Source organism: Bufo gargarizans, chromosome 5 (genome assembly GCF_014858855.1).
Source record: "Bufo gargarizans isolate SCDJY-AF-19 chromosome 5, ASM1485885v1, whole genome shotgun sequence".
Lineage (NCBI taxonomy): Eukaryota > Metazoa > Chordata > Amphibia > Anura > Bufonidae > Bufo > Bufo gargarizans.
In genome coordinates this window covers 165960841-165984846 of record NC_058084.1, presented here as the reverse complement: position 1 = coordinate 165984846, position 24006 = coordinate 165960841, and the positions used below count along the sequence as shown (strand labels likewise).

Sequence of the window (24006 nt, the reverse complement as noted above, 5' to 3'; positions counted from 1 at the left end):
GTACTACCTCGAAAACTCTGAGCCACTCCAGCACTACCACGCTGGGGCTCCGACCAGTCTCTGTTGCTGTCCTGCAGTGATGAGTGATGATGTTGCTGCTTTCTACGATATTTCTGAATGTCCCAGACAAATTCTAGGAAGGAAAACTGCTATCATATGTCTTGGTTTTGAAAATTCCTAAGCATTTAGCTGGTGCTGGTGTCTCACACAATCCCTGAAAACTAATATGTGCTCTAACACAGAGCAGAGGAGAAGTAATCATCTGTGGTTTTTGTTATTAAGGCCTTATGGACACGACCGTATTTTGTATCCGCATTTTTTTGAGATTGCACACGGACCCATTAATTTCTATTGATCCGCAAGAAAAACTGACAGCACATGGATGTCATCTGCATGCCTATTCTAAAAATTATAGAACATGTCCTACTCTTGTCCACATTGTTGACAAGAATAGTCATTTCTTGTATTGGGAGTGGGAAAAATACGGGAAGCACATGGAAGGTGTCCGTATTTTGTAGATCTGTAGTTTACAGATCACAATATGGACATGGTTTTGTGCATGAGGCCTAATGTAGTCTGAGAAAAATATTATGCAATGTTGTCTTCTGTGCGTCACATGCACCTGACCAGGGACACCTTATAAATCATCTAACATGAAAGTAGATCCCATAAGTAAAGGTTTTAGCCATTAATGCTTTAGTTAAAAGGGGTTCTAGCCTGGGACTACATTTTCAGCTAACCAATTCTCAAAAAGCATTTGTATAAGCCATATCAGAAGATAATAATAGAAAATTTTAACATTTGAGTCTGATAATACTAGATCAAACAATATAACAGATGAAAAAGTATCAAAGTTTTGGTGGGAATAGACAGTGGGAATAAATTCAACATTTCTGAAAAATACTTTAAAAATGCAGAGGTATTATTATCCCTAGTCCATAAGATCACAAATAGTGAGAAGTTTCTGCTGAACGGGTTAGTCATTTGATTTAATAGACTAACATGTCTTTAGTCTATGTAAGCACTAGCAGTTAATCAGCTGTATCATGCATGTAGATCATATTGTCCATTAGATTGTAGCTGAAAGGGAACAACCGGGGTGGGGCGGGAAGGGGGAGGAATACAATTATACTGCAGACTGGCATTAGGCAATCAGGATATGAGATGACAGCCAAACATATTTTTGGAGGATTACTTGTTCTTGCTGCAAGATAAATTGAGAGCTGTTGTTGACAAGCCTGCTTACTTTATATGAGCCACACGTCTGCATTATAAGATTTTTCACTGGTAAAGTAGGAGCAAACACTCGTGATCAAAACAGATGACAGTCCATTTTGGCTTGATTTGAAAGGTGTGATGCTTTCTGAATAGGGAAACAAAAAAGCCATTTGTACACTTGAGTGGGAGACAGCTGAGGGATGGTCACGTCAGTTGTCTAAGCAGTACGGAGGGAATGTGTACTCCTATAACACATGTTCACACATAATACATGGGGTAACAAAATAAAAGCTGAAATGAATAGAAATTGGGAAATATGGCATCATCATCCTTGTTTGTAGGAGTCTCTTTGTGATGAGCCCCCTACCACCGATTACCTTTTACAAACTGCCAAGTGATAATTTATCCAAATGTACGACAGCATCTAAAAAGATGTAGCTAAGGTAAATCAAGTGCAGTACATCATTCATAATGGATGAGTTTCTCAGCCTAGCACTAAGGAAATTGCAAAAAAAGGTCCCCGTTTTACTCCTGTGGATATGGTGTGTGGATGTTGAAATGTGATGTCACATAGTTTGATATTTCATCTCTAGATGGCAGAAATATCTTAACATCCAGGCCATATGTGGACACCAATCCAGAGTGTGGACATATGGAGAATGAAAAGGGGAAAAAAAAGGCACCAAGGATAAAGAGAGAAAGGTTGCGACTATGACCTATACACATGAAGATTTTACAATACAAAGGGACACTTTCATCAAATATTTTTATCCCGTAGTAACAACCTATATATGAGTATTCTATATTTTTTGTTCTTTTACAATAAAATGGATGGGTGATTTTCTAAATAATTTGCGGATGGTTTTCTGGATATAATTTTTAAGTCACTCTATGTATTCTGCTTCCCATTCTGGCTCTTAAAGGAAAAGTGTCACCAAAACTTTCATCTGCCAGTTAAAACCAGATAGTAACACATCTCCTTTTTTACTAATCTGTTTTTATTTTCTGAATGTAGAATTTTTATTTCATTTCCTGAACATTATTATGGAGGCTGCCTGGGCTGCTCTTAACAGCATTTACACAGCATTGAAAAATATGCTTTACAGCAGCCCCATGGGCCATAGACACAATGGACAGGAGGGGACCTCAGTGACTTCTATGGATGCTCTGCGACCTGTGCAGAGGTCATTGTACAAGGGAAGAATAGATAAGCTCTGACAATCACCTATTGTGAATGCTGGATCCTGTCTGATATATACATAGAGCTGATATTATTACAGGCAGGATTAGAATAATATATAACCGCAGTAATGTGAGCTGTACAAACCAAGAAGTGGCGCCAATTATTAGACATAGTGGAAGGTGCAAAAAACAGTGAGATTTGGGGTTTTAGTTTAAATATAAAAAGTGACATGGAAAGTTAAAAATAACATCATCAAAAATGATTTTAGAATATGTTAAACTTAAAAAAGTGATTTAAACAGGGGGTCATTTTCTAATGAAACATCACTAACTTTCTCCGTTTCTGTTTGGATAGCAAACAGCCTCAGTCACTCAGTGATAAGTGCATTGCTCTTTTTGTGGGCATCTTTATCTAGGTCTATCAACAGAACAATACAGCTGTTAAACTATTTTCTCAATTCTACACCTATTATTATAGTGAGAATTACCCTTCAGATAAAAACCTCCCCTCACAGCTGTCTATATAGGACTTTTAGCTCTCTGTGCTGACTGCTACAGAAGGTCAATATTTTGAATTTAATGTTCAACGGCATAAAAGTGCCAAAAACAAAAAAGAATAAGCCAAAAATATGTTTTCTATAAAAACTGAGCTTACATAAAACCTTTCCTGAATTTGTATGAACCCATTTTATCTAAAAGGTGTCAATGGATACATCTAATTTGTTGCAATAACTAATCAAGCAAGGCATAACTTATACAGTTGGTCATTAAAGAATTACTCTAAGACTTTGCTATTGACAATCCATGCTCAGGACAGGCCATCAATATCTGATCAGCATGGGTCCAACACCCCGCTGATCAGCTGTTCTGCAGCAGTTCAAGCACTGGAAGCCTGGTTGCCAGAAATACACAGCTCCATCCTACCTGAAGTAGACACAGCTACTTACTGCTGTGCTGCTCTGTCCACTACACAATGGAATGAGCAGTGTAGTTCTAGCATCAACTTCCAGCCCCGTAGCTACTTGGAAGCAACTGATGAGAGAGGATGTGTGTTCTCAGACCCCTGCCAATCAATATTAAAATCATGGACAATGCCTTTAACTTATTTGCTCCCACCCCTTTAATATCAGTCCAACATGAAGGTCATAAATGTACCTTGTATTTTCTGCTTGAAAGCATCCCTTATAATCTTGATACATTTATTCCAGTCATTCAAAAATGTTATGTCAATACCTGTGATGCTTAACAGCTGTTTATTTTACTTAGTACTTTGCAGAGGAGCTCCAGGATTTGCAGAGGAGCTCCATTGTGCAGAACAGTAGACTATGACTACAGCTTAGCTAGTGCCTACAAGGAGTCTAAGGGTAGTCTGAAATCCACCTCCTGTCTCACAAATGGTTCAAGCTGCTCACCCTCTCCCTGAAGTTCCACCTCTTAATACTGGCTGCTATGTACAAACACAAGTCTATCATAAGCTCCCCAGGAAGTCAATGCAAGGAGAGCTGTTGTCCAGCCCAGCACAGGAAGAATGAGCCACAGTAAGACGGAGCCAGGAGAGATACTTTAAAAACTGCACTTATACTCAATGGGATGGATTACAGTAGAAATTCAGATCGTGGAGGTCTGAGGCATTAAATAGGTTTTCCAGGCTCCTAATACGGATAACCAATCCACAGAATAGGTCATTATTTTTCTGATCGGTGGGAGTCCGACACCCTGCATTCCCACCAATCAGCTTTTCCCTGGCACAGCCACTACACGTTGAACGGAGCCGAGCTTCCTATTCGATTCAAGAGCTAGTTCTGGCACCGGAGGCTGCAGGGAACAGCTGATCAAAGGAATGCGGGATATCGGGCCCTCACTGATCAGATATTAATGACCTGAAGATACCTGGAAAACCCCTTTAACCACAAAGGTGTAGAAACACTGAAATAAGGCTATGTTCACAATACAGTCATGTTTCCTTTACTCTTTTACAATAGCACAATCTGTTTACCTTTATTAAATTACAAAAAATTTATATATTATGGAGCAATAAATCAATAAGATCCACCAGGCTCCATTAACCCCTTAACGACCAGCTCTACAGCGTTGTCCGGGTCTTTAAAAGATGGTGCCCGCTACTGAGCGCTGCGGGCGCCATAGCCGCGGGTGGAAGCCTTCTTCTTATAGCAGACATCCACGGCAGTAATGTCAATCGCAGACATTTTGAGTACACTGAAAACCTAAAGCGGGCACTTCCGGTTATGCTCCGGCTCCCCCGTGCGGCGATCAGAGGAGCCGGAGCAAGTGTGAAGCATCCCCTGTCTTTATGAATTACAGGAGACTGCTGCATAGTATTTCCTATGGAGCCCTTGCCTGTAATATGGCTCCATAGGAAAGTAGATTCCAATGCAAGTGCAATGGAGTCTATGATGATAGCAATCTAACGATTGCATGTTATAAAAAAAATAATAATAATAATAATAAAAAAATACACATCATGGGTGTCACGATGTGCGAAAACGCCCATAGTATAAAAATATATACCCCATACGGCAAACAGCAAAACTGAAAAAAGCGTCCAAATGGCCGATTAGCCGTTTTTGGTCACTTCATTTTCTACAAAAAAAAATTAAATAAAAAGTGATCAAAAAAAGTCATACACACCCCAGAATGATATCAATGAAAACTTCAGATCGGCCCGCAAAAAATGAGCCCCCATACAGCTCCGTATACATCATTACAAAAAAGTTATAGGGGTCAAAATATGGCGACAAAAAAATAACAGATTTTTTCCCCCACTTTTTAATTTTTTTTATCACTTTCAAAACGCAAGAAAAACTATACATATAAAAGGTATCGCCAGATTCGTACTGACCTGTAGAATAAAAGTAACTGGTCAGTTTTATCCTACATCGAACTTCGCAAATAAAAAACCCACAAAACTGTGGTGGAATTGGGTTTTTTTTTGCAATTTTTTTCCTGCTTCCCACTACATCATATGCAATATTAAATGGTGGCGTTGGAAAGTACAACTTGTCCAGCAGAAATCAATCCCTAATATGGCTATGTGAACAGACAAATAAAAAGGTTATAGCTCTGGGAAGGCAGGGAGCGCAAAACGAAAACGCAAAGAAAAAACCTCTGGGGCTGAAAATGGTTAAACAATCGATCATGTCACAACTTCTATAGTAATGGAATCCATGGCTGAGCAATACCAATAAATATCATCACACGTGACTACTGAAACCATTGATCGGTCAGGGACAACATCTGTGCTGGAGCGGCAGGGGATTGGAGAGTACTGCATTTAATTTTTACTTTGTAACACCTGTGGCTCTTTTATTTTCTCCCCAAACACTAAAGGGCCCTTTACACAGGCTGAGAATCGCACAGATTATGGCTAACAAGCATTCATAATGCGATGATCGGGCAGTGGAAACCGATTGTTTCGCTCGTTCATCGGGTAATTGGATAGTTTGTGCAAAAGCAAAATTCCTTATTTCCCCAACAGCAGATTGTGCTTTGTACACACGATCTGCTGCCAGAAAACAACAAATCATTATGGGCAAGAGCGATGGCATTAGTTATCGCTCCTCCCCATCTCTGGAGGAGATCGCTGCATGTAAATATGGAGGTCTCCTCCACCAGTGATCAGTAGCGTTAATTCCTGACAATCTTCTGTAATATTATCCCATGTAAGACCTCTTTCACACGGGCGAGTTTTCTGCGCAGGTGCAATGCATGAGGTGAACGCATTCACCCACACTGAATCCTGACCCATTCATTTCTATGGGGCTGTGCACATGAGCGGTGAGTTTCACGCATCACTTGCGCGTTGCGTGAAAATCTCAGCAAGCTTTATATTATGCGTGAATGGGGCTACGTGAAAATCGCAAGCATCCGCAAGCAAGTGCGGATGCGGTGCGATTTTCACACACGGTTGCTAGGAGATGATCGGGATGGGGAACCAATTTTTATTATTTTCCCTTATAACATGGTTATAAGGGAAAATATTTGCATTCTTAATACAGAATGCTAAGTAACTTAGAGATGTAGGGTGATGGGCGATGTGATGAGCGCAGTGATGTCACCAAAGGTCCTTTTCCTCCCAGGTCATCAAAGAAGAAGAAAGAAGAGAAGCGGATGAGGTGAGTTAAATTATTTTATTTTTTAACCCTTCCATCCCTAATTTACTTAGAATTATGTATTAAGAATGCTATTATTTTCCCTTCTAACCATGTTAGAAGGGAAAATAATAAAATTTACACAACACCGATCCCAAACCTGAACTTCTGTGAAGGAGTCTGGGTTCGGGTCTGGGTACCAAACATGCCAATTTTTCTCACGTGCGTGCAAAGCGCATTAAAACGCTTTGCACTCACGCGGAAAAATTGCACATTTTCCCGTGACGCACCCGCATCCTATCCGGCCCTCACACGCGACGCCCGTGTGAAAGAGGCCTTATGGGGACTTTAAGGTATGTCCTTTAATTCTTCCCTCTAAACAAAAAAGGGGAAAAAGGCAATTATGTTATCTCCAAACAGTATACAATATACTGAAAGTTAAACCTATTTAAAACAAAAATAATCTAAAATTCTGCTGAATGTCTTAAGTTGCACTTTATGGCGGTCTTCTTAATGAATGCCTAAATAACAAAGCATAATGGCAATGCCCCCCTAAAAGAAAAAAAAAAGCAACAAAAACAAACAACCTGCAGAAATAAGATAGCAGTCTCCTCACTGTGTGGTATAATGGCTGGATTTATGTATATACAACAATAAAGAGACTTGAAGCTATAAACCCTACAAGTTAAAAATGTAATATCGAGAGTTAAGTGATAAACCAGTTTAAGGCCCGAGTGGAGTTTTTAGAGCACAGCCTAATTCACCCTGCTTCCAACAGACAATCCAAAAGCACTATCCTCATAGGTGCAGTTGTAGTATATGAGGATTTTACTTCAATGTGGCTGGCACAAGCTAGATGAAAAATGGTCATAATTAAGTAATGTCGTATGGGGTGGAGGGGACATAACTCGATATTACAACAAACACATGAAAAGTATTTAGATATGGGGAAAAAACACAGCTTTGGTGAACAGTAACAAAAGGTACCTGTAAGAGAGCATGAAAAATACATATGTTTACGTACGTGTTAAAAGGGATTTCTTACAAATCTATGACCATGAACAAATTAAAACAGTAAGAGCAGAATGGAGAATTAGATCCATAAGTAAGTGGTACTTAAGTAGATAAGCTGAGAATTTTAAGTGCCATCTGATCAGGTAAAGTACAGTATAATGAGATGCTCTGAACTACAAATTTCACCGGTGGGATCTAGTTCATTTTCAAGACTCTTACAATTCTTGGAGGTAAGGTGCACTTTCAAGTTTGCTGATGCAGAGAGGGCAATGGGGGCAAGTGAAAAAGTAATGTCAATCCACCTGCTGGGCTTCTTACGATTGCTTTTCACAGGAAGATGAAGAGTCTGCTCCAGAACTTCTCATGAACAGAAGGACCTTTAAGACTGCACTAGCTAATAAACAGGCCACTTGACCATGAATATTTCACATTTTCAGCATTTCCCAGATCAGATGCTTTCAGTTTGACCGTAAAACATTTCTCTTTGCCTCAAACGTTATAAAACTAGTAGTGAGAGATGTACTGCAATTCAAGGAGCGAAAGATACATTTGTTCCCAGTATGAACGATCAACTAGAAAAGGATTTATACTTTTAACCTCCAGAGAATCAAAGTATCTACAGCTAAACTAATCACAAGAGAATTATCCAGTCAAATGAGGTCAGATTTTCTTCACAAATAGCCAAATGTTTTACTGGTTATCTGAAGAACGGGAATCTAAACACTCAGAAATATCAACACTTGAGGGTACCTACAAAAAACCCCACTGACAAATCTATGACAACTGCTGTGCATTGCCTATAGGCTGTAAGTCATGTAGAGCTAATGGAAGCTCAGTAACAGATTTACTCACGCTCGGTGCAGCTACTGGAAGACTATCCCCCTTTCTCCATGTTAGAATTGATTTAAACCTGTTTTTTCAAATAGTATGGTCGGGTCACTGTTACGCTAGCCACAGCCTTGACACAGAAACTAATGTATGTTCGACCATACATTACGAAAATATACGACCAAGCAAAAAAGAAAAAATAATTTAAAAAATATAAACATCCCACGTGGGCGCTCTTCAATGATGTACCATATTAACAAACTTCAAAGTATGGCCAGCTACACGAGAAAGAATCCAACATGGCAGATCACCGGTTGACAGAGACGGTCATAGGCAAAAAATAAAAGGGATCAACAAATGATCTAAAATCGGGGGGGGGGGAATTGGAATCAATGTTTTGATCAACCATTACCTCATAGCTAAGGACAAATAGAGTCTATTAGATTCATATTTAACCGTATATCCTTAATTAAAAAACTACATAAAACACTTCTCTCGAGGCTCCATACACACAGTGATATTACGCCTCTCTTTTGCAAGCAGCCTTAATATATTATTACAGGGGTCCACTATCTCTATGAATCCGACAGAAAAAGAGGTGGCACATCTCACTGCACGCTATATGTACTCCACATAATAGGGTCTGTACAGCAGTATACAGAGCCGTATAGGATAAAGTCCTAACACATGCCCAAAATCGAACACAGACCAAAGAAATGATGAGTATTTTTATTTTTTTTACTTCTATTGCATTTCTCTAACCACAAAACAAAATCAAAAACTAAAAAAGGCGTTTTTGGCAATGCATTACCTATTAAAACTTAAATACATCATTCATTTATTTCTTTAATGTAGTGAACACTGGAGAGTTAGGTTGAAATTAAGCATTCCACAGTATGGCCTATAAGTCTCCTCACGCCGATTAAGGGTCCATTCACACGTCCGTTTTTTCTTTCCTGATCTGTTCCGTTTTTTGCGGAACAGATCAGGACCAGTTCTGAACCCATTCATTTTCAATGGGTCCTGGAAAAAAAATCGGACAACACAATGTGTGCTGTCCGTTTCCGTTGTTCCGTTCCGCATGTCCGATTAAATATAAAACTTGTCCTATTCTTTTCCGCAAAAATCGGATCCTGGTACAATACAAAGTCAATGGTTCCGCAAAAAACGGAAGACATTCGTATGTCATTACGTATGTCATCCGTTTTATGCAGAATCCGTTCCTGGAAATTAAATCCTGCCCACAGAAATCACTTATTCACTTTTTTTTTTTCAATTTTTTTTTCAAAGAAATCCAAACAACTTTATTTGCTTTGTGAAATTTATACATGTTTCAGTTTTTTGCGGATCCGCAAAAAACGGATGACATAAGGAAACATTTTCAGGAACAAAAAATGGACCGAAATTCGGGATATAGAAAAATACTGACGTGTGAATGTAGCCTAAGGCGCTCTCTCCCCAAGGAGAGATAGCACTTAGGCCTCACACCCAGTTAAGCTAGCACTCTCACTCTGCACTGATGAGGAGCAATCACCCCGAAAAAGCTGTCTACAGATGAGGTGCTGGCTTATTTAAATTCTGAGTCATGTCTCAAGGGTTGAACATTGACTTATAGGAAAGCTGGTGGCATTAGAGGCAGAAGCTTGTTACAAGCTCATTTGCAACCTTTTCTTCACAGGTAAGTGATAAAATGCTTCTTAGACACTCCATGTAGTGTTACTGCAATCCAGACCATAACAAAAGCAATAAACACTTCAAAGAAGTCTTTTTCCTCTTGTAGTCTTTTAGTGGTGCTTTTCTGCACTTTTGCAGTGTTTCTTTGATGTAAAAATGCCAGCTCCACTGTTAGCTGAAGGTCCATGGAATATATGAAATGCAGGATACACAAGTGTTTTTTCCTTCCTTCTGTACTCCTGGTGGTCTTGTTAATTAGGTGGAGCTTTTTTTCTTTCTTTTTTTCCAAAAATGCTGCATGCTGTAGTTCTTGGTATTTTGCCAACAACTTTTCTATGGGGGTAAAGGGCCATAAAAAAACTGTAGTGGTTAAAGAGACATTGGCCCATATTTTGCTAATGTGTCTGCGACTAAAAAGTGATTAAAAAAAACTGGTGCTATTTGGCACATCTAGGGTTTCTACACTTTTTTCCAGCATGCTGAACAATTGGGGCTTAGTGGAAAGGGTGGAGTTTTGCAGAAAAGGGGGCAGGCATAAAAATCTGTCTCAAAGTAAGTCAAGCAATAGATGGCATAGAGTCAGAGAACAATGTCTATCCCTGTACCACATTTATCATCCAGCAATAATCACTGTGATAAGTCTGATGCAGGTCTAGATAACTTCTCTAACCTCATACCATGTTTATGACTAGTAAATGTGGCACACTGTGTGCAAAAAATGGCAAAAAAAAAATGCAAACGGCCAAAACAAGTTCTGTGGTTACTTTAAAAACCTACAAAAAAAATGCTAATGCCAAATTAAAGTAAGTAACGACCCTAAAATTGGAGAGAATTCCAAGCAATAAAATATTGCTTTTCTATGGATCTTCGTGGAGGGTGAAAGCAGCATGTGTGACAACACCCAAAGCGAAGCCTACTTTGAAAGAGGAGTTTTACTACTGTCCATCAAACCTTCACTGATGGAGGCTGCTTGAGGGCTTAACAAGATGCTCGAAACAGATCTACAACGTACATGTTGTCGGCAGTAGGACATAAAAAGGGAAATATAACAGCCAAGATTAATTAAAAGAAACTAACTTACATATGTTGCAAATCATCTGAAATGTGTTGTAAAAAAACATTTCCTTAGATAAGCCGAATATGAAAGTTTATAGGTTTTCAAAATATTCTGCTCAACAGCATCAAATAAAATAGCTGTGCCATCGAGTCCAATTTGTAGCCAGCCTGTGTGTTATGAATTGTTAAATACTCAGTACACTGCAACTGATGATTTAAGCACACAACAGCTTGAGTCCATCCAGCCAGCCGAAATTTTCATTTATTCCCGCTGTCTACAATTACCCGCAACCATGTATTTTTAAATATTTCCAGCCTATAAAAATTACTAATTTTTGCCACTTGTGTTTATCTGCATTTCGACTTTGATTTGGATAAATTAAGCTCTCAAGTGTTTCTTGCTTTATGAAACTCTGCATGTTGCACACTTCAACACAAATAAATGACTTCTACCATTAGAGGTTTAAATAATGTAATGTATTTCATGCTCAGCCTGAAGCTGGATTCCAATGAAGTTGCTAATGCACGTAATGATTAAGTGTAACTCAAATACTAACTGTGTTGTTGAAAACATGACAGGCAATAATTTGGTCTATTATATTCTGCCATTTAATTGCCTAGTACAGACATTCTCTGACACATTATGAAGCAATGATTTACAATTATTCAAGCTGCAAAGGTCAGAAAGTGACATTATAATCATCCTCACAAAGATCCCTTCTAATGCACAAAAACTAGGTGGTGCCACAATAAAATGTTTTGCCGGATATATTAAGTTTTGTATTTAGGTTTATTCTTTCTGTATGCAGTTAACATGAAGGGAAGCATAGAATAGGAGGCGCACACTGCCAGTGCAGCTGACACGCAGGAGCAGAACATATCTACTGTAAACTGCATGTGCTGAAGCTTCCATTTAGTGGGCTATGCTCACACCACGTTTTAATCCATGTATAAGCATGCATAAAAATGGATACTCAAGGGTACTCTTGCATGAGATGGCCCAAGGGTCAGAAGATACCACTTTTATAAATGGTTAATTTCAAAGGCTGTATACACCTTCGGTGGCAATTTTTTTATGATTGCATTTTACTAAAAACTATTTTTTCAATTGGTCTTTATTAAAAATATTGAGCCGTTCTGTCACAAAAGGTTAATTGTTTGTCTAGCTATGCGAATAGTACTTTCACTTTGTGACCATCATCTAATAACCCTTATCTCAAAATTACTAAAAGGTCATAAACACTTAAGGATGTATTACACTGGCCAATTTTTCGGCCCATAATCACTAACAAGTGCTCCTATCAACACTTGTTAGCGATCATCTTGCAGTGTTTTACGGCCGCTGATTGCTTGTTCATCGAACATTTCAGATTTTTAAGCATGCTTAAAAATCAGCACTTGCCGACAGCAGATCGTGTTGTCTAATAATGATCTGCCGCCGGCAAACCACTACACAGACATGCTGCGGAGGAGACTGCTACATGTAATAGCAGCGGTCTTCTCTGCTAGCTATCAAGATATTGCCAGGAGAGAACGCTTCCCTCCCGACAATCGCTTGCTCAATGGGCCTGTATAATACAGGTTTTATTTAAGCCACATTCTAATCAGTAACATAAGGTGGATTTTCTCGACTGTTTATAAGGTCAGAAATCACAGATAAGGAGCCCATAAGCTCCCTGTCTGAGATAAACCTGCCTGCTACTAGATAAACTAAAAGCTGTGCAGGGAAACCGGCTCATAATTTTTTAATAAAGACTAATTGAAAAAATTATTTTTAGATTAAAATTAGTACAATGCAATAATAATAATAAAAAAAAATGACCCCAAAGGTGTTGTACACATCCTTGTTACAAATTTTACATTGATGCCCAAGGATTTCTAGTTATTCTTCTGCCTCCATGTATATGCTTTCCACTTTAATCTATACTTCATTGATAGATTACAACAGTGATCTCGGCCTTAAAGAAACATTACAGGCAAAACAGATATACTGTGTAATACCTAGTGCAGAGCTGGATGGGCAGTGCAAGACACAGGGGCCCAGATTTACTAACCCTGTCGATGGTGTAGACTTAGACAGCCTATCTAGATCTGGACCAGATTTATCACAGTGGCTGAGGCTGATAATAAATGTAATGCATTAACAGGCACTTTAGCTCTATACCAATTAATGGTCGGCTTACTTTCAGACAGAATTTTATAACAGAATTGAGGCAAAGTTTTGCACATATTAGGCCACACCCCTTTTTGGTGAAGCCCCACCCATTTCCAATAAACCAACACCCTTTTAGCAAGTTGGGATAACATGTCAAAACCCTTGTTATTCCAATTTGCGCCACTTTTTAGACAGATTTTAGGCACAGACACATTAATAAATCTGGGCCAGGGATTCCCACTTTTGTAAAGGACCATCTGTGCTGCATTACAGTTTACTAAAGTGTTCCTTAAAAAAAAAATTACACATTACATCTGTGCACAGTGCCCTACATAACCTGCTAGTTATTTAATAATGTCCAGACCCATCAAAGGTCCTATTTAAACTTGCCTTGGTATTTAAATGTTTAAGCAGTATCAACAGTATGTAAGGTCTTGGTAGCCTTATAAAAAAAAAATAATTTTATATATATATATATATATATATATATATATATATAATATATATATATATATATATATATATACACATACATACATACATACATACATACATACATAGTCAATAATATATGTGACACTGCTACGATATACTTCTGTAATATTGCAAATGTTCCATTATATTTGCAGCCAAGCACGTTAGACAGCGCTGAAGTCAATATTGAACTGCCAGTCTATCAGTACCAGAACTCATAAATATGATATAAGCCTGAAAATACTATGGGAAAAGAACAACCTAGTGTGAGACCTTCTGTTTGTGACAAAATTAAAGAATTAATGTTGCTGAAAGATCACTTCACCTTATAAAATAAAATTTTTAAAAATGTAAAATTTATAGTAATTAAAACTAATGAAGAAATGCTGCATGAGCTGCTCATACTCAGGAACTAATAGGTCCACTGAGCATTTTCAAGATTATTTAGCCATCAATGATAATGAATTGACATTGTCTGTAGTGTTAATGTCCCGACACTCCATGCTACTTCTAATCCAATATTCATTTCTTCTATTGTCTATAGTTATCTTAGTAACCTTCCCTAACTTTTCATTTTACCAATCGATCCAACCCTTAAGATAAGACTTCTTAGATGTGCTCATTCAATGCTGCTTTCCTGTTCCTAGTAAATTAAAAAGGTGGAAGCCGACGCTCTTCAAGGACTCTCTTAAATGGGATTATATACAGGTCCTTCTCAAAAAATAAGCATAGTGTGATAAAGTTCATTATTTTCTGTAATGTACTGATAAACATTAGACTTTCATATATTTTAGATTCATTACACACCAACTGAAGTAGTTCAAGCCTTTTATTGTTTTAATATTGATGATTTTGGCATACAGCTCATGAAAACCCAAAATTCCTATCTCAAAAAATTAGCATATTTCATCCGACCAATAAAAGAAAAGTATTTTTAATACAAAAAAAGTCAACCTTCAAATAATTATGTTCAGTTATGCACTCAATACTTGGTCGGGAATCCTTTTGTAGAAATGACTGCTTCAATGCGGCGTGGCATGGCGGCGTGGCATGGAGGCAATCAGCCTGTGGCACTGCTGAGGTGTTATGGAGGCCCAGGATGCTTCGATAGCGGCCTTAAGCTCATCCAGAGTGTTGGGTCTTGCGTCTCTCAACTTTCTCTTCCCAATATCCCACAGATTCTCTATGGGGTTCAGGTCAGGAGAGTTGGCAGGCCAATTGAGCACAGTAATACCATGGTCAGTAAACCATTTACCAGTGGTTTTGGCACTGTGAGCAGATGCCAGGTCGTGCTGAAAAATGAAATCTTCATCTCCATAAAGCTTTTCAGAAGATGGAAGCATGAAGTGCTCCAAAATCTCCTGATAGCTAGCTGCATTGACCCTGCCCTTGATAAAACACAGTGGACCAACACCAGCAGCTGACATGGCACCCCAGACCATCACTGACTGTGGGTACTTGACACTGGACTTCAGGCATTTTGGCATTTCCCTCTCCCCAGTCTTCCTCCAGACTCTTGCACCTTGATTTCCGAATGACATGCAACAGTCCAGTGCTGCTTCTCTGTAGCCCAGGTCAGGCGCTTCTGCCTCTGTTTCTGGTTCAAAAGTGGCTTGACCTGGGGAATGCGGCACCTGTAGCCCATTTCCTGCACACGCCTGTACACGGTGGCTCTGGATGTTTCTACTCCAGACTCAGTCCACTGCTTCCGCAGGTCCCCCAAGGTCTGGAATCGGTCCTTCTCCACAATCTTCCTCAGGGTCCGGTCACCTCTTCTCGTTGTGCAGCGTTTTCTGCCACACTTTTTCCTTCCCACAGACTTCCCACTGAGGTGCCTTGATACAGCACTCTGGGAACAGCCTATTCCTTCAGAAATTTCTTTCTGTGTCTTACCCTCTTGCTTGAGGGTGTCAATGATGGCCTTCTGGACAGCAGTCAGGTCGGCAGTCTTACCCATGATTGCGGTTTTGAGTAATGAACCAGGCTGGGAATTTTTAAAAGCCTCAGGAATCTTTTGCAGGTGTTTAGAGTTAATTAGTTGATTCAGATGATTAGGTCAATAGCTCGTTTAGAGAACCTTTTCATGATATGCTAATTTTTTGAGATAGGAATTTTGGGTTTTCATGAGCTGTATGCCAAAATCATCAATATTAAAACAATAAAAGGCTTGAACTACTTCAGTTGGTGTGTAATGAATCTAAAATATATGAAAGTCTAATGTTTATCAGTACATTACAGAAAATAATGAACTTGATCACAATATGCTAATTTTTTTAGAAGGACCTGTATATTTATATCATACATCAGTTTCTAGTGTAAATTATAGTATATACTGTATGTTGGGTTCCAGGAGACCATGCCCGTTTCATAAAGGTCCACTTACATGTTTCAAATGTGATAAGAGTGGTGTAAAACTGAAAAATGCAAAAAAAATAAAAATTCCAGCAAAATGGTGCTTTTGACAAAATTGTGTGGCTTTTGTATACAAGAAAACTAGCGCACAGCCCTTGAAAAATTCCCCCAACAGCTTTACAGATTTGCCAGAATAAAGCTATTGTGAACTTTAATTTGAAAATGTAGATTAAAAATATCAAGGACTACTTTATCAAATGATTATAATCTTTTTCGTTAGAAGAGTTATGATCACAGTAATTTACCATGAAAGAACCAGGATGAACACATTCAATCCACATGCAGCATCGCCACATGGGAAATAAAGCATTATGCAGTTTCCAATTATAGCAAATGGATGTCCATTTAATGCAGGTAAATGCCGGGTCCTCCAGAGTAAAGCTGACCATACACATTGGATAGAAGTTGATTGGTGGTTAAACAATAGTCGAACAAACAAACATCTGGTGAATGTTTGTTTCACAAACACAGTCATACACCTTTAGTCCATATTGGCCTTTACAGTTGTTCAAACTAGCCATGTATGTTCAATGAAACCAGGCAATGGACAAAAGATCTTTCCGGGAATGTTCTTTCAAGGAAGGATCTTTTGTTCACAAACAATCGGACAAAAATATTAAACATGGCAGACTTCTTTTCATACAATAATGGTCTGTCATCAGTTCGCTAAAATGATCGTTTGTTGTTAATTTTAACCAACAAACTGTCCACTTTGAACTCATGTGGATAGCCACCTTTAGACAAGCACTTTGTAGCCACTGTGTGTTATGGTTACTTGATGAGGGATCTAAATAGGGAAGCCCAATTAACGTAATAATTATTAAAGGAGTTGTCCCGTAATAGACATCTATTATACTGACCAAAAATATAAACGCAACACTTTCGGTTTTGCTCCCATTTTATTGATGGCATTTTGAATGCACCAGAGATACAGTGACGAGATCCTGAGGCCCATTGTTGTGCCATTCATCCACGACCATCATCTCATGTTGCATCATGATAATGGCCCCATATTGCAAGGATCTGTACACAATTCCTGGAAGCTGAAAGCATCCCAGTTCTTGCTTGGTCAGCATACTCACCGGATATGTCACCCATTGAGCATGTTTGAGATGCTCTGGATTGGCGTATACGACAGCGTGTACCAGTTCCTGACAATATTCTGCAACTTCACACAGCTGATGAACAGGAGTGGGCCAACATTCCACAGGCCACAATCAACAACCTGTTGCACTGACTGGTTTTCTGCCCTCCCCCCAGTAAGGCAAAACTGTGCACGTTTCAGAGTGGCCTTTTATTATGGGCAGTCTAAGGCACACCTGTGCAATATTCATGCTTTCTAATCAGCACCATGATATGCCACACCTGTGAGGTGGGATGGATTATCTCGGCAAAGAAGTGCTCACTAACACAGATTTAGACAGATTTGTGAACAATATTTGAGAGTAATTGGTCTTCTGTGTATGTAGAAAATGTTTCAGATCTTTGAGTTCAGCTCATGCAAAATGGGAGCAAAACCGAAAGTGTTGTGTTTATATTTTTGGTCAGTGTATTTATGCACAGTACAGGTGATATATGTCTGATCACTAATAGCTCTACCATCCATCACTCCACCTCACTGCACAACTGTAGAGAGAAGCTTGAATGGAAAGGCGGTCAAGCATGTACTCTACTGCCCGATTAAGTGTCTACGGTGCCAACAGAAACAGTAGAGTGTTGTACAAGGCTGCTTTCATCAGCCACCTTGACACTGAATGGCCCGACTAGTCAACAGTGAGGGTATCAGTGGTTGGGCCCCAGTGATCATACATTTATAACCTATTTGGTGAGTAATGTCCATTATGAGACAACCCCTCTAATATATTGTTTTTAAAAATGAGGCAACACCTTTAAGCTGGCAATGTACACTACCTTTCGGTCATGATGTCTGTCCACAATCTAAGATGAAAGGATATACTCCTTGAGAGAAAGGAGGATTGATAATATCAGCTATAAAACTATATGTATATTTGAGGCTGAATGTACTTACGTTTGACTTACGTTTATAGCCAGATTTGGAGCCAGGACTCAAAACAACTCAAAATACAATACAATTTACACAAGAAACTGCTCAATTGTTCTGCCACAGAAATTCTGTATGAGTATGTACTTGTCTATGAGTTGAAATAGGACATGTTATTAACAAGGCAAGAGGTGTCTAAACTGCTGGCGAGACTGTTTAAAACTGCAGAAACACACGCGTCTTGCAGTGAGTGATATATGTAAAGATATTACATGAAAAAGATCAACAAAACATTCCCATGTCTCCATTTTATCTACCAAATCCCTATTTAGTCTATTACATGCATGATTTATATAAGGAGAAGAGCACCAGTAAATAGTAGAAGTGAAACTGAACATGTATGGTTTACATAGAATAATGGGGACAATACCTGACTAAATGGTACAGAAACAAAGGAATTATTTGCTATGAGATGTCTGTATCATAAACTAAGAAAAACATTTTCGAAAATATTAAAAAGGTAATAAAACATTTTCACCTTGAAACCCTGAATGGATTGGTTTTCATAACTGTTGAATACACTTTGATTTGATCAATTGGATTTTTCAGTGATTAGTATAGTGGGAAACAAAGAGGTAAACAGGTAGAGCTGCCCTCAATACATGGGGACTGCCTATTTTCCTTGTAGTGGTCAAAAAGTAGTATTACACACAGCCACTTAAATAACTGGTTCCCCCAAAGTGAGCACTGCTTATTCCTCATTCCCTGATAGGAATATGGAAAGGTATTGTTGGTATGAGATAACCCCTTAAACTCCAGGATATTGGAAACAATATCTGGTTGGCCATACACATTAAAGGGAGTCTGTCACCACATTTGACCATATTAGACAGATCCTATAGCGTTATATGTGCCACCCAGCAGTTAAAAACGGTACCTTTGTTGCATATAACCGAGTCTTCTTTCTGCCAAAAATGAACTTTGAAGATTGTGTAAACGAGCCCTCTCAAGTGCCCAGGGCGGTGTCTCAATCTTTCGAGCCCAAGACCGGACCTCCCTAACGGCTCATAACCCTGCCCTCCTTGTGCCTGTGCCCGCCCGTTTACTCCCCTCCCCTCGCCTTTTCCATTGCGGCTGCGCGGACAAATTCGTCGCCGGCGCGTGCGCAGTAGGTATTGCGATGCCCTGCCAGGACCGGGCATCGCATTGCGCATGCGCCAGCTACGAGTCTCGTAGCTGGCGCATGCGCAATGCGATGCCCGGTCCTGGCAGGGCATCGCAATACCTACTGCGCACGCGCCGGCTACGAATTTGTCCGCGCAGCCGCAATGGAAAAGGCGAGGGGAGTAAACGGGCGGGCACAGGCACAAGGAGGGCAGGGTTATGAGCCGTTAGGGAGGTCCGGTCTTGGGCTCGAAAGATTGAGACACCGCCCTGGGCACTTGAGAGGGCTCGTTTACACAATCTTCAAAGTTCATTTTTGGCAGAAAGAAGACTCGGTTATATGCAACAAAGGTACCGTTTTTAACTGCTGGGTGGCACATATAACGCTATAGGATCTGTCTAATATGGTCAAATGTGGTGACAGACTCCCTTTAAATGTCGATTTGGGACAACCATCTAATGTGTATGGGGCCTCCCATCTGTCCCTTGACAGTATCTAGTGGGGAAGATGAACATCCAATCCTTTTGTTCGGGGAGATAAGCTACTGAGAATACATGGTTGGTCGTCCAAGTGCAGCAAGCATATTTAGGAAGGAATCAGGAGTGATAGCTTTAGACAACATGAACGTTCTGCCATTCGCTAGCTTACGTGTATGGCCGGTCTTAGTGTAAGATCTGAAGCTACTAAACTACTTTGTAAATAGATTTGCAGTTCAGTTTTTTACTGGTTGCTTTCAACTTCAATTATGATCTCCGTTACGTTCCTTCAAATACATTAGGTGACCCACACTCTGACTCTCCAAATCACACAGCATCATCAGTGTGAACTAGATGCCAATCTCTCGAGGCGAGCCTAACAGATTCTCAATGCACAGTTCATGGGCTTCCTTAGAGAGACTGATATCTGGTCCACCTGAAGATACTGTATGACTGGAGAGTCAGACGGTGAGTCACATGGCATAACACAAGGAACAGAGATTAGAATTTAAGACAAAACCCACCGGAAAGATACTTACCTGATACTTATTTACCCAATGGCCATTACAAATTGACCGAATGATGATCATATTCCCCAAAGGTAAAACAGTTCTACGAGTTTAGAGAGCTCTAGAAATGCACACTGCTCAATAACCCTGCCTTACTAGAACTAAAGAGAACATGGGCTTTAAGAATGAGACACGTTCTTGATAGTAAAAGAAAAGCATGAACACATGCTACACAGCAGTTAGACTGAAAAGGAGATGTGTAATGCAAGTAAAGCTGCATGTTAAAACACTATATAAGCCAGTCAATTGTGCATTGTACTAACGGTAAGTGAACTGCAGTGCTCTATGGATTAGCAAGAAGACCTCTTCACATAGGTTACACTGGCCCCAGTAAATTGCTTTTATATGATGCACATATTCAGAATGTTAATTTTATAGGCATAATAACATTATAAAAAAAATTCTAACCAGCACCTAGAATATTAAAATCTACTTTGTGCATTGTAACATTTCATCCATGTCATACTGTTAATAAAACCTTTAAAATATTTTCTTGAAATGAGTCAACTGCACTTCGGGTATTTTCATTGCCTTGTATAAAACGTAACATTTTAGAAGGACAATTAAACACTGAAAATGAGAATTCTTTGGAGAGTACTATTATAAAAAGAGACTTTAAAAATTAAAATAAAAAAACAACACAAAATTTGCCATTTTTACGCAATATAGAAAAAGGTAAGAGATTTTATATGTAGCAGTATAAACTACCTGAGGAATGCAACACTTAGAATAAACAAGAGCACATAGAAAAGAAAAAAAAAAAATAATCAGCCTCCAAGTTATATATTTTTGATGTCTTTGCGTGTAATTTATAGTTCTCTCTGGCAATAAGAATGAACATCCTATAATTTAGGCAATTTACAGATTACAGGTTCAGATTGACCTTGTAGCCCCATACAATTGCTCATCCACAGAGCTGGATTAGGAGTGGGAGAGAAATGTCATAACTGTATTTAAGGAATTTACCATAACAATGAAAAGCAGGGTATGCATGCATAATGTTAGCCATCAGAAGCACTTCTGAAGGACTGTACATTTCGTAGCCCTTTCAGTTTCATGGAGAGAGATCTACAGAAGGGAACAGCACAAGAGATTTACTCACCCACAAATATGACACTTGTATTCTCTCATCCCAAGGTGTCTCTTCACGTGGTTTCTGGCATCTCCAAGTTGAGCTGCTGCGAAGTTGCATATTTTGCATTTAAAAGGCTTTGAGCCTATGGAGACAAAACACACAAGCAACAATTTACATCCAAGTAAGATTACAACCAAAAAATAAAATCAGATCCACAAATTTTTTTACATGATCAATCATAACTACTTTAGGAAATGAGGCTTGATGTCACGGTGCGGTTCACCGTGACGTGGCTTGCCGTGCAGGCTAGCTGCACGCCTTTTGCATACTGGCTGCGGGTGTTTCCGTATAGGCTGGTTGCTTTTGGCTGCGGTATCTAGTGTGAACCTGCCCGTGTGTGTACACCCTTTGGCTCTATCGTCTCCCTGTGGGTATGTAAGGTTGGTTACGCTCTTGCGTACTGGCTGCGGTGTTCTGTGCATTCTGGGTGCTAGGGGCAACGTCCTGTATCGCAGTTTGATATGCTGTGGATTTGTACTTTCCTGTTTGGTTCTGATGGGGTTAACCTTCCCTGGTCGGCTCCTGGGTGTGTCCTTCCAGGTGCGCTTGTTAGGTTGCTATTTCTGCTTTTGAGCGTTAAGGTCAGTCTGTTCTGTCTTGTCTTGTGGGTGTTTCACCCTTCTGCTCTGTGTAGTCTGTCTGTCTGTCTACGTTTGTCTTGCCAGGTTTTGACCTTTGCTGCTGAACCAAGGGGTACTACCATCTACACCTCGGTGTGTTTCGCCTGGTTCTGTATAATGTGCTGGATATCCCAATGGGGACCCAGTCCCAGCAAGCAGCGCATAAAAGCAAAGAACCTCTCTGCATGAAGACACCAGCTAGAATGGCTGCATGCAGGGAGGTTCAGCCCTTTCCTGTGCAGGAGCATTGTTCCAACCAATCGCAGCGCTGTCAGGGGACACCAAACACTGCTGTCCCCTGCCTCACCTCGGAGGAGACAGGTGCTGACCGATCACCTCCCCCTGACCCGCCTTGTAGTTCTATACTTCTTTCGGCGCTGCAATGTGCCAGTCTTTAATGACCGGCCAATCACAGCACTTGGAGCTGCAGGGGGGCGGTGCTGCACCATGCTGCCCTTACCTGGCATGGATGCCTGCCGGTAAGAGCAGCCATGGTGCCTCAATTCTCCCACAATTCCCTCCCAGCACCCGGCGGACCTTGTGGTGTACATGTACGTCACTGGTCCTTAAGTCCAGCTGAGACATACATGTACGGCAAGGGCCCTTAAGGGGTTAATGACTAAGCAAGAAAGCTTCTCTAGATTGTGTCTTGCCCATCCATAGAGAACAGGAATGATGTTACCTGACATCTCTCTAATATGGGAGCATCATCTCATCTGTCCAATCTCTGAATTTTGTGAGGTGCGTCTACCTTATGCTTGTGCATCTAGACAGGGGCATGTTTATGTGCACATTCGCAGAGGGACAATGGGGGTTAAAGGACAGATGTTTCCTTCGACCGGGTGAACAATTTGTGATCTTTATAATAGGGTACAGACACACGTTCAGGTTATTTTTATGCAGCTTTTGAAGACAAAATTAGGGGTGGATAATAAAAGGAGTGAAAGTATAAAGGACAAACTCTACTTCTCTTTTTCAACCGGTTCCCGCATCCAAAAACCTGAACATGTGGCTGTGCCCTCAGCTTAAAGGGCTTCTGTCACCCCATTAAAGTCCTTTTTTTTTTTTGGGGGACTAGTTAAATTCCTTATACTGCGATATATGAAAATATAATGTTCTTACTTACTTTCCTTCAGCAGTTTCTTCTAAAAACAAACTTTTATAATATGTAAATGAGGTCTCTACCAGCAAGTAGGGCTTCTACTTGCTGGTAGCCGCCGCAAAAAAACGCCCCCTCGTCCTGTTGATTGACAGGGCCAGCTGCGATCTCCTCCTCCGGCCGGCCCTGTCAGCATTTCAAAAATCGCGCGGCTGTGTTCATTCGGCGCAGGCGCTGTGAGATGAGGAGGCTCGCCTCCTCAGCGCTCCCTCAGTGCGCCTGCGCCGATGACGTCTTCTCTTTTGGTGATGTCATCGGCGCAGGCGCACTGAGGGAGTTCTGAGGAGGCGAGCCTCCTCATCTCAGAGCGCCTGCGCCGAATGAACACAGGCACGCAATTTTTAAAATGCTGACAGGGCCGGCCGGAGGAGGAGATCGCGACTGGCCCTGTCAATCAACAGGACAAGGGGGTGTTTTTTTGCGGCGGCTACCAGCAAGTAGACACCCTACTTGCTGGTAGAGACCTCATTTACATATTGTAAAAGTTTGTTTTTAGAAGAAACTGCTGAAGGAAAGTAAGTAACACCATTATATTTTCATATATCGCAGTATAAGGAATTTAACTAGCCCCCCCCCCCCCCCCCACAAAAAAAAAATGACTTTAGTGGGGTGACAGAAGCCCTTTAAGAACAGATGGTCCAGCTGCCCTACATGGCCATACATGATGTGGCCAATGGAAGATTTTGAAGGTAATACCCCATTATTATCTGGCCAACCCATGAGTGCAGGGTTTAAGCCATGTGTAGCATTTGGACCAA

The 24006-nt window shown here is 40.2% G+C and overlaps 1 protein-coding gene across 1 annotated transcript in view; it reads right to left on the bottom strand.

The window, feature by feature from the left end:
* ZNF407 (zinc finger protein 407) overlaps nt 1-24006 on the bottom strand; it is a 536938-nt gene that overhangs the window by 459228 nt on the left and 53704 nt on the right. Inside the window, exon 3 of the mRNA XM_044293117.1 lies at nt 21437-21551. Coding sequence (XP_044149052.1) covers nt 21437-21551 — 115 coding nt within the window. The remainder of the gene's footprint in view (nt 1-21436; nt 21552-24006) is intronic.